Source organism: Melampsora larici-populina (genome assembly GCF_000204055.1).
Source record: "Melampsora larici-populina 98AG31 unplaced genomic scaffold MELLAscaffold_51, whole genome shotgun sequence".
NCBI classification, from domain to species: Eukaryota; Fungi; Basidiomycota; class Pucciniomycetes; order Pucciniales; family Melampsoraceae; genus Melampsora; species Melampsora laricis-populina.
In genome coordinates this window covers 128,424-142,733 of record NW_006768815.1, presented here as the reverse complement: position 1 = coordinate 142,733, position 14,310 = coordinate 128,424, and the positions used below count along the sequence as shown (strand labels likewise).

At 40.6% G+C, this 14,310-nt stretch overlaps 5 protein-coding genes across 5 annotated transcripts; 2 read left to right on the top strand and 3 right to left on the bottom strand.

Moving 5' to 3' along the window:
* Positions 1 to 1,035: 1,035 nt before the first annotated feature.
* Positions 1,036 to 3,269, bottom strand: MELLADRAFT_117855 (uncharacterized protein; the record flags this gene model as incomplete). The annotated part of the gene is made up of 5 exons (XM_007415420.1): positions 1,036 to 1,491; positions 1,555 to 2,011; positions 2,078 to 2,215; positions 2,291 to 3,077; positions 3,146 to 3,269. The coding sequence occupies 5 exons, from the start codon at positions 3,220 to 3,222 to the stop codon at positions 1,268 to 1,270; spliced, it is 1,683 nt and encodes a 560-aa protein (XP_007415482.1).
* Positions 3,270 to 3,432: 163 nt separating this feature from the next.
* MELLADRAFT_111164 (uncharacterized protein) lies at positions 3,433 to 4,892 on the top strand (the record flags this gene model as incomplete). The annotated part of the gene is made up of 7 exons (XM_007415533.1): positions 3,433 to 3,501; positions 3,603 to 3,728; positions 3,802 to 3,849; positions 3,923 to 3,971; positions 4,044 to 4,165; positions 4,236 to 4,545; positions 4,813 to 4,892. The coding sequence occupies 7 exons, from the start codon at positions 3,433 to 3,435 to the stop codon at positions 4,890 to 4,892; spliced, it is 804 nt and encodes a 267-aa protein (XP_007415595.1).
* A 284-nt stretch (positions 4,893 to 5,176) lies between these two features.
* On the bottom strand, positions 5,177 to 6,271 carry MELLADRAFT_92629 (uncharacterized protein; the record flags this gene model as incomplete). The annotated part of the gene is made up of 5 exons (XM_007415419.1): positions 5,177 to 5,312; positions 5,407 to 5,504; positions 5,587 to 5,845; positions 5,941 to 6,058; positions 6,208 to 6,271. 5 exons carry the CDS (start codon positions 6,269 to 6,271, stop codon positions 5,177 to 5,179), a joined length of 675 nt encoding a protein of 224 aa, XP_007415481.1.
* A 415-nt stretch (positions 6,272 to 6,686) lies between these two features.
* MELLADRAFT_45216 (uncharacterized protein) lies at positions 6,687 to 9,005 on the bottom strand (the record flags this gene model as incomplete). The annotated part of the gene is made up of 5 exons (XM_007415418.1): positions 6,687 to 7,096; positions 7,166 to 7,236; positions 7,302 to 8,091; positions 8,168 to 8,507; positions 8,582 to 9,005. 5 exons carry the CDS (start codon positions 8,879 to 8,881, stop codon positions 6,726 to 6,728), a joined length of 1,872 nt encoding a protein of 623 aa, XP_007415480.1.
* A 196-nt stretch (positions 9,006 to 9,201) lies between these two features.
* MELLADRAFT_117853 (uncharacterized protein) lies at positions 9,202 to 12,652 on the top strand (the record flags this gene model as incomplete). The annotated part of the gene is made up of 12 exons (XM_007415534.1): positions 9,202 to 9,279; positions 9,707 to 9,861; positions 10,080 to 10,487; positions 10,562 to 10,745; positions 10,831 to 10,858; positions 10,937 to 11,022; positions 11,108 to 11,259; positions 11,324 to 11,557; positions 11,712 to 11,788; positions 11,854 to 12,021; positions 12,124 to 12,191; positions 12,270 to 12,652. The coding sequence occupies 11 exons, from the start codon at positions 9,811 to 9,813 to the stop codon at positions 12,344 to 12,346; spliced, it is 1,533 nt and encodes a 510-aa protein (XP_007415596.1).
* Positions 12,653 to 14,310: the final 1,658 nt, after the last annotated feature.

Here is a 14,310-nt window from a genome sequence, read left to right as displayed (position 1 = left end):
TTATCCAAAAAGTGAGTGTTACACAAAAACCCTTTTTTGATTTGCCCCTTTTTCAAGGGGCATATTGAAAAAGTCAAACACACCAAACAATCAACCAAAAATGTCAACAAAAACTGAGCTCTTGTTGACAGTTTTGCAGTTTGGTAAAACGTGTATCGTAAAATCTTTTGACAAATGACCAATACATAATTGGCTTGGGTGGTGTACTTAACGTGTTATAGAGTTTTATAAATCTTGCCGAACGGACTCTGACCAATCTATCTAGTTCCACCCTTCCTCCTGAGCTGAGTCTAGAATACATACTCAAAGAGTTTGAGGAATTTCATCAAGAGTCAGATATATCATATCACCTCAGTCCTTTAAATTTACACACAACCTCATGTCAAGATGTGCATCAAGAGAGGGCGCGGACGCGACCGCGCAGAGAGGGCTTAAATACTTGGGCATTTTTTTCTTTTGAATTTATCTCAACTTTAGCTTCAACTCATTGCATTTATCTCTGGTTATCTCTATGACATACGCAGGTGAGCCAGCTTAGCCGGTAAAGTAAGAAATTACCAAATAGACATGGAAGAACTGTGTAAGTACTCTTGAATCTTTGGAGGGTGCGGACGGGACTGGGCGATGGGCTTAGTCCTGCTTAGTCGAAGCTGACTACAATTCAATTTCGAGGTGTGATTGGATTCTATTGGATTACATTGATAAGTTGGAGAAGAGCCGATCAATAATATCTCAGATGGAAATATCTAATCTCAGGAGATGTCAAAACCTTGTATTGTGCGTCCTTGGATCCTCAATGGTCCCATACCATTCATGGGTGCTCATTGGACAACCGATATGATTCCTTTGGTAAAAAAATGTGACTTTGCCAGTAAACCTGAGTTTAAGGTAGGGCAATCAGTTCAACTATGAACCATAGCATAAAGTAGACATGTCATCACGAAGAGCTTCAAAAAACCTTATTGAATCTTAATTTTACGCTAGAATTTGATGATATAGACGATTACCCATTCAATGATTTTCAAATCACTTTTTTCTGTCTTCTTAACGACGAATATATTACACATATACAAAACAAATACAATGAAACCTCAACAACTACCAGCTTGAAGGAATTAAACATTCAATCGAGTACTTTATAATAATCAAATAGGCTTATGAACAGTTCACAAATACTAACAAAATGATTGCTAAACTGATTTTTTTCGAGACTAAGATTCAAAACATAATACGGGGCAGGAAGAGATCTTCAAAGACTATGGGAGTATTAATTCGTATTCACCAATCTTCTTCTTAAAGCATCTTTATTCTTAGGCGTACTAGGGATCATCTTCTCAACACGCTCAATCTCGGTTTCTTCTTCTTCTGATTCTTGATGGTTTTCAGTAGAAACCATCACTGCTCGTCTTACCCAAGCTCTTCTTCTTGTATACCTACCAATCCCTGCCTTTCTACTCAGTTTCTCCCAATGATTATCCCCATATTGCCAGCCTATCCAAAGAAAAAATCAGTTAGGGTTTGATAGGAGCAATTAGTTTGTAGTAGTTTACTTACCGTTTGTATCTACATCCCATGGTACACTTGGATCTTCTCCTTCGACCATTGCTTCGGTCGATAGACCAGAAGAAGCAACGGCTTCTCTCAAATTCTTTTCAAGTTCAGAGCCAGCTTGTTGACCAAAAGAAAGTGATCCAGAACGAGATTTCTGGGTCTCTGAACGATTCATAAGTCCATTAAGATCATTAGGAGAAGAAGAATTCAAGATAGATTTCATGGAGAGTCGAAGAGGACTTGAGAGTGGATGATGTGGTTTGGTAGTCGTGTCTGGGTTGATCAGACCTGGTGAAGCTTTGGAAATCGTCCAGTCTCGATCTTGCCATTTCCATTGAATCTTTTTACCACTTGAAGTGATCGTCGGATTTGGTAACTTGAAATCTGTGGGGCCTGGTACAGGTGTATGGCTTGAATCTGTCCAATTCGGTCTTTCGTGTGGTAATAAGGTGTTGGTCCACTGAAAATCAAAAAGATTAGTATGAGTATGACATCTGGATATCAAAAAGAGAAATATAAAACGTACGTCTAGTCCCATCCACCAACGTTGGTTTTCAAAAATCGTGAATCTGACTTCGATTTCTTGTTTATGTTCATCATCCTCTTCGTCTCGCGAATGCTTAACCATAGCAGATTGAAACCCATCATCATGGTTTGTATAATTCTGAAGATCAAAAACAACAGAACAGAGTCAGTCAGAAAGAAAGTGTGAATGGACGAGAAAAAGGAGCCAACATACCTCATCAGAATCTGGTTTTGGATTCGAATTTCTAGAAGGAATAATCTTGATTGAATCACCATGATGATCACCTCTTTTAATTTCATCCCAAACTCCAATCCCACCAAACAAACAAATCCTTAAACAAACTCTACAAAATGATCTTAAAATCCTAGACCTCCAAATCAATTTTCTAAATAAAGTAAACCAAGGAGCAGACCAAAGAATTAGGATTGAACCCATAATTAAGAATAAGTTTTGGATTCCTAAGCATCTTGTTAAGAGTAAGGTGAACGGTATTGAAGTTAAAGAAGCGTATAAACATGTTTTTGATTGTTGATAATCTGACCAATTCAAGATGGATTGGATGGGTTGAATGATAGTGATCGAGAGTAAATGAGCATGATCTACAATGACTTGAAATGAATCGAGAGTGTTAATCAAAGCTGTAGGATTAGTTTGAGGTGGTGTGATTGATTGGTCTTGATTTGTAGTAGTTTGAATTGATTGATTTGGATTGATAGCTTTTAACCAAGTGAAGGTTAAAGTTAAAGTTAAGATCAAATTGAATCCAACATAGTTGATTAAATATTCAGATGATAGACAGAAGAATGACCAAGAGAAGAGTAGAAGCCAGGATGGATAATGACCAGTTGGATGAGACCATCGTATGATGAGAGAGAGTGAAGCTATTGAATTGATGATAGGTTGAGATCGAACTAAGAAAGATAAGATAGATGGAGGTAAAGAGAGTATAGTTTGAATTGGAGTTGAAGTTTTGGTATTTTGTTGATTCATATTAACTTGACTATAAGCAGAAGTGGTTCTTCATCAGTATTCAAATTGGATTCTAAGATAATAATGAAGAATACTTACTGATGATGATGATGATAATAGTGATAATTGATTTCTAAAGATGGATCATTAAGATAAGTGTCCAAGGCAGTAGCCATCGATCAGAGTCACTCTGACTCATCATCATCAAACCTTCAAGTCAAGCTTTCTTTACCCCAATCCAATCAAAGTACAAATCCAGTTTTGATTTTAAATTTTAACACTTAAATTCAACTCAACTTCGAGTATATCCTGCTCAGCCAAAAGTGCTTCATGATCACAAAAGATCAAGTCTTGAAAAACACTCTAACTATCTTCAAATAAATACAATGAGCACTTCTCAAGAAAGGACTTCAGTTGATTTGATTTCATCTATTGGAACTTTTTCAACTTGTGAGGTACATCACTTGATTCATATCAACTTACCTCACTCTCAATCACATTCAATCTTATACTCTTCAGCTGATTCCATAATACAACAATTCTGGGAAATGGCTAGATAGCTGATGCGCTTGTAGCTTTACATTCTCCACATGGTGGTTATTTACCTGATCTCAATCTTTACTCACCTGATTCAAAATCAGAATCTCCTTTAAAATTATGTGGTGAAGCTTTTACAGTCCAGGTGGATATTCTCTACGTATTATATCTCCATTTCACGATTATTGATTTATTCTTGGTTTTGCATACATCACTAGATTGTTCATGTTAGTGATTCTCAAGCAAGACGTCCTAAGGAACACTATGTAAGATTTGAGTTCTTACAACCCTTCACATCTGATCATCTTGATCTAATTGATACCTTTTTGTATATTGTAGGTAGACGCTGCTGAACCAGGTACAGTGATAGTGATCTCATCTCCTCCCAGTAAGTCACATCAACACACTGTCAATTGTTTGTATCCTTCCTCATGATCATCACTTTAATGATCCATTTCAGATACCAAGAACGCAGTGTGGGGAGGTTTGATGACTACAAGAGCCCAGTTTCGTGGTGTCAAAGGTGTAGTGATCGATGGTAGATGTCGTGATTTGGCTGAACATCGTGAAGTTGGATTTCCAGTGAGGATTGCTTCTTTCTTAACCATATTAAAATTGAAATATCTGTCTGATCAAGGTATTTTTTGATTAGGTTTTTGCAAGATCACATTCTGTTCTAGGGCAAGCTACGTTTACTCGTCCTTCAGTACTTCAAGAACCGATCACTATACATCCCTTAGATGAAGGTATACCCCAAGACTCCAAAGCTCAACGTCTTGCACCTGTGACCATTGAGCCTTATGATATCATTGTAGGTGATGAAGATGGTGTGGTAGTAGTACCCAAAGGAATGGTTGAACAAGTTATCAAAGACTGTACAAAGAATGTTGAGATTGATAAGAAGTGTATGGCTGACCTAAAGGCAGGAAGAAGTATCAAGGAAACTTTTGCTGAGCATCGAGGTAAATAATCGAAATCTTGTAAACTTGTAATGATGTACCACATACTTGTATGAGTAAGCCATCTTCAACCGTGAGAGAAAACACTACTCTTCATCTCCTCAAATTAGTGACACAGATCCACTTTCATTCTCTTTAAGATTTGAGTAGATCAAGTGATTCATGTGCCCGTAGGATTATGAGGTCTTTTGTTGAACAATGTGGCATAAACCCAATCTGGTAGAGCTGTGGATTGATGGAAGAGTTGTGATCTTTAGCGTCTTTCATCAGAGTTGGTATTTGCTGAACATCCAATCTTAGTAGACTCTGGTAAACCAAGAATGTACGGAAGTTTGAGTAGTCCTTTCTGAAAAATTCCAGTTATGAAAACTGATGAAATGATGAGTTGATCATAGACTAAACCGTACATTAGTGAGCTTTAAAAAAGATAAAGGTAGAGTAAGTAATTTCTGAGTTGATTAAACAAGAAACCCATGAACGATATATAAAGACTATACAACAGAACATTATTCGATGTGTTCCAATTTCAAAACGAAGTGATGTCAAGTGACATCAATGATATGTATGCAAAAGAGACCAGGCTAGGCATACATTACGAGAAGGATCGAGATCGAAGACAGAGAAGGATCGAAGATCATGGATCAGGTGGATTAGGTTGATCACTTGATGGATTAGGTTCATGTGAGGGTAAGCCTTTCTTCTCAGCATCGAGTAGAAACTGATTGGCATCGTTCATACGTGTGGCCTCTGCCAGTCGTTGATCAAGCCACCTGTGAAAAACATAATTCAATTTGAGTAAGATTGTCCGATCGTACCCAAGCATGTAACACATGGAGTTAAGAAAGATGAGGCATTAGAACGAACCGCTGTACTAATCCTGCATTATCTTGACGTAGCTTTGTATTTGTTTCTTGTAGGACAGAATGTTCGAGTTGAAGGGTAGCCAGCTCATCGAGTACACTCTGTTGATAGATTTGTCAGGAGATCAAGAACCCAAGTGAAACTAGAAAATTCGATGATTTCTTTTTGTCGTTTTCCACTCACTTGAATCTGTCGATCTTTTTCTTTCATGGCTTCTGCATGATTAGCCACTCTTTCCCTTAACCTTGCTACTTCTGTACGAACTAATCTTAATTCTTCTTCTTCAGCTCTTGATCTTTCATCACGTTCACGTAAGGTTTCATTCATCACTAATAATCGTTGGGCATTCTGACTTTGGGTTTTATACATTCCAGTCATTTCGTCTCGTAGTGTCGCAAGTTGTGCTTCGAGTGAGGCAGTGTAGGCACGAGCGACAGAAATACTAAGCAGAATAAAGGATTGTTTTGATGATCAGAATTTTGTAGAGTCAGTGTTGAGACATAAGAAAATGGTTGAAGATCAGATAATGAAACTTACTCTCCAGTTTGATTACGTCCATTTGGGCCACCACCATTACCACTAACTGAAGTCGAAGCTTTAAGTAGAGACGCATTCCGTTCCTTAAGAATTGTAGTTTGTTGTGCTAGCCTACGGTCTAAGATGACCGAAGATAATCAAGATGATTAAACTTGAATGAGTTTCAAATAATAAAGACCATCACAAAGAAACAAAAAGAAACAAATTGATAGGTTTGTGGAAGCGGAAGAAAGAGAGCGAATGGCTCGCAATGCTCAATGATCCGACTATAGGCTTTCTCCTGAGCATCACGTCGTTCGAGGGCTTGTTGGATCGCTTCTGGCCAGGACATGTTGATTGAAGTTGATGAAGTTGATGATTTTAAAGCTCGTCATGTAAAACTGAAAGTGATGGAATGAAACTTTTGCAAGGTGAAATAAACTCAGCATCACCTGCAGAAGTTCGGATTCGGTGTCCATCAAGAGTTTCAGCTCATGTGACATCTCTGGCCAGCGCAGGCCCCGTCAGTGTCATTGAGTGGGCGGGCTCTAGAGTGTGGACCATTATGTTTGTAGGCGCACATCCACCACTGTAAAAGAGTCAGGCATTTGCTTGCAAGTGTGATGTGTTTGTTTCCACATTTTTCTTTGAAAAAGAAGTCTTGGCTCTACGGCACAGTGGAACTTCGTCAAGCAGAGCTACCTTCATCTCTGGGGCACGTGAAATAGGGCTCACTGCGCATCTGGCCACAGAGCCTTCCACTCATTGTGATAGCGAATATAAACTTTTATTTCAAATGGTATTTTTTACATCCGTTCCAATGGGTTCAAAGTCAACAACTTCATCGCACTAGCTAGCACATCCTTACAAGCTCGAAAAACCCAAAGTCGAGCCAAAGCCATCTCGGGAGTTTGACCTCTGACAATCAAAGTTTCCCATGCACTACTGACTGCATGTGTTAATTTCCAACAATAAGTGACGATTGATGATGGTTCAAGTTTTAGGAATGCTAGTTTGACGGCATCCGGGTAACAGGCAAGTAACATCAATAAGTCACGGGCTTTAGGGTCTTCGCAGATGAGATCGGTATTGATGGTGGTGGCAAGTTGATCTGGTTGAGGGAGAACATGAGCAGGTCCAGCCTTTCGCTCTACTGAACATAACCTGACATGGGCATCTATGATGACCGAATGAAGTACATTAGTCACAGACATAGTCGATTGTTTTGCACAAGATTATGACTCACATTGAAGATAAGGACCCGTGTCACCTTCGAATGATAAGACACGATCCCACTTGAACTCGTATCCGTTGATACTACAACAACCAATGGATCAGCCTATGTTGACGGTGTAAAATTTTCAAGATACCTGAAAGCTCACCGTTTGCCAGCCATGTCCTGAATTTTGATTCCACTGAGACCTACCTCGTCTGCAGTGCCCATCGGATCAGGAATCTCCTTGTATTTGTCTTCATTCTTTAACATCTGTTCATGCATAGTATTCCGAGCTTCGTTCATCATATCCTCGAGATGAACGCTAGTTCCCTTTCGAGTACTCATACCAGCTACCATTCCAAAGTTAATGTGAACCAATCGCTTTGCCCATTCAAACTCCATGAGCTCGAGTACTTTGAAGAATTGTGCAAGATGCAGGTCCTGTTGAGAAGCTACGACGTAGATCATCTTATCAAACTTGTACTGTTCATAACGTTGAATAGCTGCTCCAATATCACGAGTGATATAAAGATTGGTACCATCATTCTTCCTAATAACAGTCCGGCCAAGCTTATATTTATCCAAATCACAAATCAAGGTACCATTGTCTTCGATGGCTATGCCTTTCTGTTTCAAGATCTCTAATGCTGAATCCATACTTTCTATTGAGACCTGACTTTCACCACTATAGACATCAAATTTGATGTTCAATCTCGCGTAATCAGCTTCGTATTGTTTGATACTGTAGTCCCTAAACCGTTTCCAAAGCGCAACTGCAGTAGAATCGCCATCTTCCATGAGTTTGAAAAAGTCTCGAGCTTTTTGTTCCAGTGCTTCCTTCTCGCCACCTTCCATGTCACGATTGATTCGAGTGTAGACATCCAGTAAGTGTTGAATCGGTTGTTCAGTAAGCTCATTCTCTGATCCATATCGCTCAAAACCAACCGCCAAGACCCCTAATTTTGGCAGAGACCGTCGTACATGATGAGTGAGTTATAAATTTTTGACACTGAGTGATCGACATATACTAACCAAATTGACGACCCCAGTCGCCAAGATAATTGATCCTAGTAACATCCCAACCATTTGCTTCGTGTAGATTACCGAGGAAAGCACCAATGATAGTACTACGAAGATGACCAGCATGAAACTTTTTAGCAATGTTGGGACTTGAGAATTCTAAGATCAACTTCTTTTTACGACCCAATGTAGAATCGTAACCTGAGGTATTGGAACCATATGAAGATTTTGAGATATGAGTAAGATCGTTGATTTGAGATAGGACGACTTTTGCAAGGGTTTTGGAACGGATTTGAAAATTGATAAAAGATCCATTGGCTTTGGCGGATTCGATCCATTCATTGGGAACAAACTATAGAACCGATCGGGATTGGAATTGAGCAATTGTTGACTTGAAAAAGGGCGTTTAGTAAAAGACGTGCGAACCTCTTCTTGTACTTTGAGGGCAAATGCCTTTGGGTCGCCTTTCAACCTGAACCTTGGTACAGCTACAGTGAGATCACCTCCTTCTTTCTTTCCTGATTCGACACCAGCCCAAATCTTTTCTAATTCACCTGGTGATGAAGTTGGAAGTCCTAGAATTCCAGCCACTTGAACGGCTACTGCAGTTCGAAATGCATCCAAAGCAATTCGACCTGGTTCTGAACCATCAAGGATTGGTAGAGGTGACAAAGACGCGAAGAGGGGTAGGTCGGAGGTGGTTTTCGAAGTCCCGGAGGTCGACATGTGTCTATTGAAGAAAAGGTGAGGCGGAAGACTATGACGATGAAGAGGTTTATAGGTTAGAGAAATCCAAGTTGATGAGCTGAATGGAATGAATTTGACTCGATTGAAGGTCTTCAAAGTAAAAAAATTCATAAATTGGTCAAAAAATTTGATCTCCTTCACGGCTCATACACATAATCAATTGAGCTTTCACTAAGCCTTTCACATCTCTTTCACATCATGAATTTTGACTATCAACACTCAAGTGACAGGTCAGTTTCGCCGCATGAATCCAGAGATATGACGTATCTTCATGAAGTTGTCTTTAGCCGCGCCTCAACCAACACTTCCCTTCAAACCCACATCTTTGGCTTTCTTCAATCAACATTTTGCCATACCGACTCGACCCTTACATTAGGGACTGGGCGAAGCTCTGCAAAATTGCAATTCAACCGTAGTTGAAAGCGAGTTGCAAACAGCTAAGCCACTGTTCAATCAATATGAAATTTCCTTATTTTTTTTAGTAAGCTTTATGGCACTAAAAAAAATAGGGTGGCGCACAGGCATGACCCTCCCTAAGACGAGCTGTCTATTCAAAATTTCCCCCCCCACCTCAGCCAAAAGCCTATGGCAGAACGCTTCTGGATAGCCTGATATACCTTTCACAGGTTGCTCTCGCTCTGGTTTTGGTGAAATCATCTGACAGTCGGGTCTCTTGGGCTTGTAGGAGTAATCCTGACACCTCCTGTTTGCATAAATCGCTTCGGTCGACTTCCAGGGGATTCATGCGCTTATTGAGGTGGCTAAATCCTCTGTCGGTCGAAACCTCGCCCAGTCCCTATTGAGCACCACCGCAATGATTAATAGAAACCTAGCTTGGAGTAGCGTGGGTTTTGATCACAGAAAGATGGTTACGAAGATGGTGGATTGAAATTCATGGAAGTCACCAGATGGAATCTAAATGGTATGGATCTCTGTTTCGTCGTCAAGTTGCTTTGAGGGTAAGGAGAGAACCTATCTTGAAGTCGCCATCCAGATCATCATCAGATTCATCATCTTCTCCTTCCTTTCCTATTGTTACCCTGTTCATATTTGTTTCGATTTTTAAAACCTTACTGATTCGCAATTCACCTTTTTTAACATGCGATCACTTTCGACTTGCCTCTACGCTTTGTGTATCTTCACTTACACTCAATCGGCATCTGCCTTCACTTTACAGCAATCCGGTCCTACGAACCAAGTCACTCCCAATAATACCTCAACTGGCCCTGCTAACAAAACAGATACAAAGCCCCCTCTTCCCGCGGCTCCTCCCACTAACAAATCCGACAGTCTTCCACCCTCCACTAAGACATCTACTAGCGTCCTTGGCATCCCGGTCCCACCGCCCTCCTTCATCAAGCCTTCCCCAGAACCCAAGTCAGGAGATAAAGCAAACAGTTCAACACTCACACCGCCGCCCAGCGCGAACAAAACTTCGCCCCTGCCCACTGATCCTGGGAAACCTAAACTTTCAGCGACCCATGGAAATTGCACAGTCCTACCGCTTACGCCAGACACATGGAAACAGTTAAAGATAGATGATTACCTCAAAAATTACCCCGGAGGAAAGACGTTGAAGCTGATCGTCTGTCTATCTCCGCTTTGATTTGATTATCTTGACTCTCATTGACGAAAGAACAATCCTACTGCTCTACACAGGATTACGCAACGGCAAAAAATGCATCCAACTTCGTCTGCGGTATTGGTGAGAAGTGTTACATTGGCCAACCATGTTTTCCTCTTGGCGGTGTAGACTGGTATGTGCTGTTTGCTGTACAGGCATGGAACACATACATGAACAACTTTTATCTCGCTGTCGGTTACGCAATGTCCATGGTCCAATGTCAGTGTTTTTCAAGCTTTTCTGAATCTCAATCACAATTGTGACGTACCATTGATAAGAAAACTATCACCTTTTGCCGGAACAGCCAGCATCAGTGCTCTCCTGGCCTCAATGTAAGATTACCTCGAGTTGTCATTGTGAACAACTTGTCAATTTCATCGCCATCTACTTATCCATTCGGTTTGTATTAGCTTCCCCGCGGTAGATCAAAGCCCAGCAAAGGCATTCAAGGAAAATTTCGCTATAAATGCTGGTTTGACTGAAGTCATGGGAACAGGTGTGTACGCGCGTCTAAGCGTAGCTCTTTGCGACCTTTCTTGGGCTTCATGAGCTCCGCTGACCCGCCTTACGTTGTACGACAGTTATCATGGACGTCATGGTCTTATTTGGGTCGGCCATGGGTCCAATCGGATGGGCCTTCAACGTTTTGAACTTCATGATTGCTGCTGCCATGGGTATCACAGCATTTGCCATAAAGGTACCTAGTGGCCCAATTCAAGATGGATACGGGGCTGTGAGTAATCATTCTTTTGATCTCCCTGCTCGACTCGGTAATTGATCATTTGAAAATTCTCCAGTGGTCTTCTACGGCTTATTTTATATCCAAGTATGAAGAATTAGCACACGACACCTTGGCAAATGCGGCCAAAAAGTTTATTAATGCCCCCATCAGTAGTGATGATGGACTATATGGCACGATGAAGGGTGGTCAATTCCTGAGCCCGACCACTCTACTCACCATTCCAGAAATTGAGGATAACATTCGCAATGTGACTCTTGCACTCAGTCTTAATATGATATTTCACTCTTTGGTGAGTCGTGCTCATTGTCTATGTCCGATCAACTCGAGCTGATCCATTTCCATTGAAGAATGCTTTCGTGACTGTTGGTAGCGATGTGAGTACAATTCTTTTGCAAGAGACTTTCTTCTATCGCGACAAGCACTGAAGAGTTTTTTACTTACAGGGTTGCACGGATAAAGGCCGAAATGGAGCATGGCCTCAAAACGATGTACTTTCGTACTGTGATAAGCCTGGTGGAACGTGAGTCTCTGTACTGAATTTGTCGATCGTCCGCCTCCTCTTAACAATTGTTTCCCTTTACACAGAATGTATAACATTATCCGATATCTGCCTGGTGGGAAATCTGGCAACAATCTACCGAATGCCAACGTTATTTCAGAAGAATATGGTTACAGCACTGAGCTCATCACACAAGTGTCTAAGAAATGCCAGGAAAAGCATGGCGGGTTTAGTTTCAATCCTTACACCAACGGGTTTGTCATCCTATTCACTGCGATCCTTTCCAACCTCTTGCACTTCAATCATGCTGTCATGTCAGCCACGATAGACTGACCCATTCGCTTGATTCTGAATAGGTCTTTCCCCAAGGATGTGACATCTGACTGCGTGTTCAATTTACCAGTGTGCTTTACTAACCGAGCAGGTGAGGATCTTAATTTGACTCTGATTAGAAATTGAGTCATTGACCGAAGTCTCTTTGCATATTTCGTTTCTGAAATAGACATCAGCCATGAAATTCACAAGAAGGGCGAGACAACTGCCGAAGCCTGTAAGAAAACTGGAGGCTTGCCACTATAAGCGATGAAACTTTGCAGGATGGATTCCTTGGATTTAGGTTTTGGCTATCTCAGACGTTCAGTCAGCAGGTCTATCATTGATTTCTTTTTCGACAAACAAGGACTATTCAATTTGTCAATGTTTGACAAGCTTAATTTTCAAAAACCCCTATAAACTTTCTCACATTTTTTTCTTTCATTGAACTTGTAAATATCCATTACACGTACGACACAAAGCTTTTTTCCCACTATATAGTTAAATTTGTAAATGTCTAAGAAGACCTCTACAACTGAATATATAAGTGCGCTCGTAAGCACTTCTTCTCCCAACCTATAGGTATGCAGACCTAAGGTACTAACCTGAATATATAAGTGAGCTCGTAAGCACTTCTTCTCCAAACCTATAGGTATGCAGACCTAAGGTACTAACCTAGTAAAGGAGGAATGATAGTGAAAGTGAGAAAAGATAATAATGAGCAAAGGCTCGTGACAAGTGATCTAAACGGTTTCTAACAATAGTAAGGTATTAGTTTAGTCGTTGTGTATAAAGGATATGGATGGACTTACTCTCTTTCCGAAAGATAAGGAAAGAGAGCGAAAACACACCAGAGCAGAGTACATATATCTCAACGATAAAAGAGAAAAACAAATTTGTTGGGAATGATGTACGTTAAGATCTCTTTGGGATTGATGTTCAGCATACAATATCAGACTAGATAATCTGAGACGTTACTACATTAATATATAATACGTTTTACCACAAACACGCAAACACAACTTCTCTAACCTGTCCTCAGTCTTGATTGTATTTCGACACACCCCCTCAATCAAGACACACTCTAAACACACCTTTTCAAACCAACACTTTTCATGTGTTCCCAGAATGGACCTGGATGCAACGGCTTGGTCAATAAATCCGCCGTCATTTCTGATGATTTACAATAATTTAAGATGATGTTCTTTTCTTTAACTTGCTCTCGTATCCAATGGTGCTCAATATCTATATGCTTCGTTCTACCGTGATGAACTGCATTTGATGACAAGTCGATGGCTCCTAAGTTATCGCAGTTTATCTCAACAGGACCATCCCACTCAAAACCAACATCCTTCAGCAAAAGTCGTAACCAAGCAACCTCTTGACCTGCCTCGGTTGTTGCCCGATATTCTGCTTCTGTCGATGACAAAGCTACCGTTTGCTGCAATCTTGAACGCCAGGAGATGGCACCACCGAAAAGAGTTGTGAGATATCCAGTGGTTGATCTTCTTGAATTCTTGCAACCGGCCCAATCCGAATCAACATTGGTAAAAGGTATGTTCCAAGATGATTTCATTCGAAAAATTTTATTGTCTTCAAATTGATAATGTATGCCAAGATTAATTGTGCCACGTAAGTATCTCAAGACATGACGAAACGCATCCCAGTGACGATGAGACGGATTGTCTAAATGCTGTGACAAGACTCCGACGGCGTAAGAGATGTCTGGACGAGTGCACTGCGAAATGTACATTAAACTACCTACTCCTGATCGATAAGGGTAGTTCAATTTTGCAAATTCTGATGATTCTTCCTCAGTTGACGTTAATAATTTTACACCACCCTGCACCGGAGTGGACGCAGGTTTGCAGTCGGCCATGTTGAAACGTAGCAGAAGTGATTCGGTCATAGATCGTTGATGAAGGGCATAGTGATGTGATGATATTCGTAGAGTTTCGATTCCAACTACACAAGAGACTTCACCTAAATCGTCCATTTCCCAGAAAGTCATCATTTCTTTCTTGAAATTGAGAATACATTCAATAGGTCCGGTTATTGCCATGTCATCAACGTGAAGATAGAAAATAACAATGTCTTCTTTTGATCTCCACCTGATAAATACACACTCATCACCACGTGCTTGAACAAACCCTGCCTTGATAATTTTTGATTTGAATTCTTCATTCCACTCATGAGCCGACTGCTTGAGTCCATAGAGCGCCTGAAGGAGT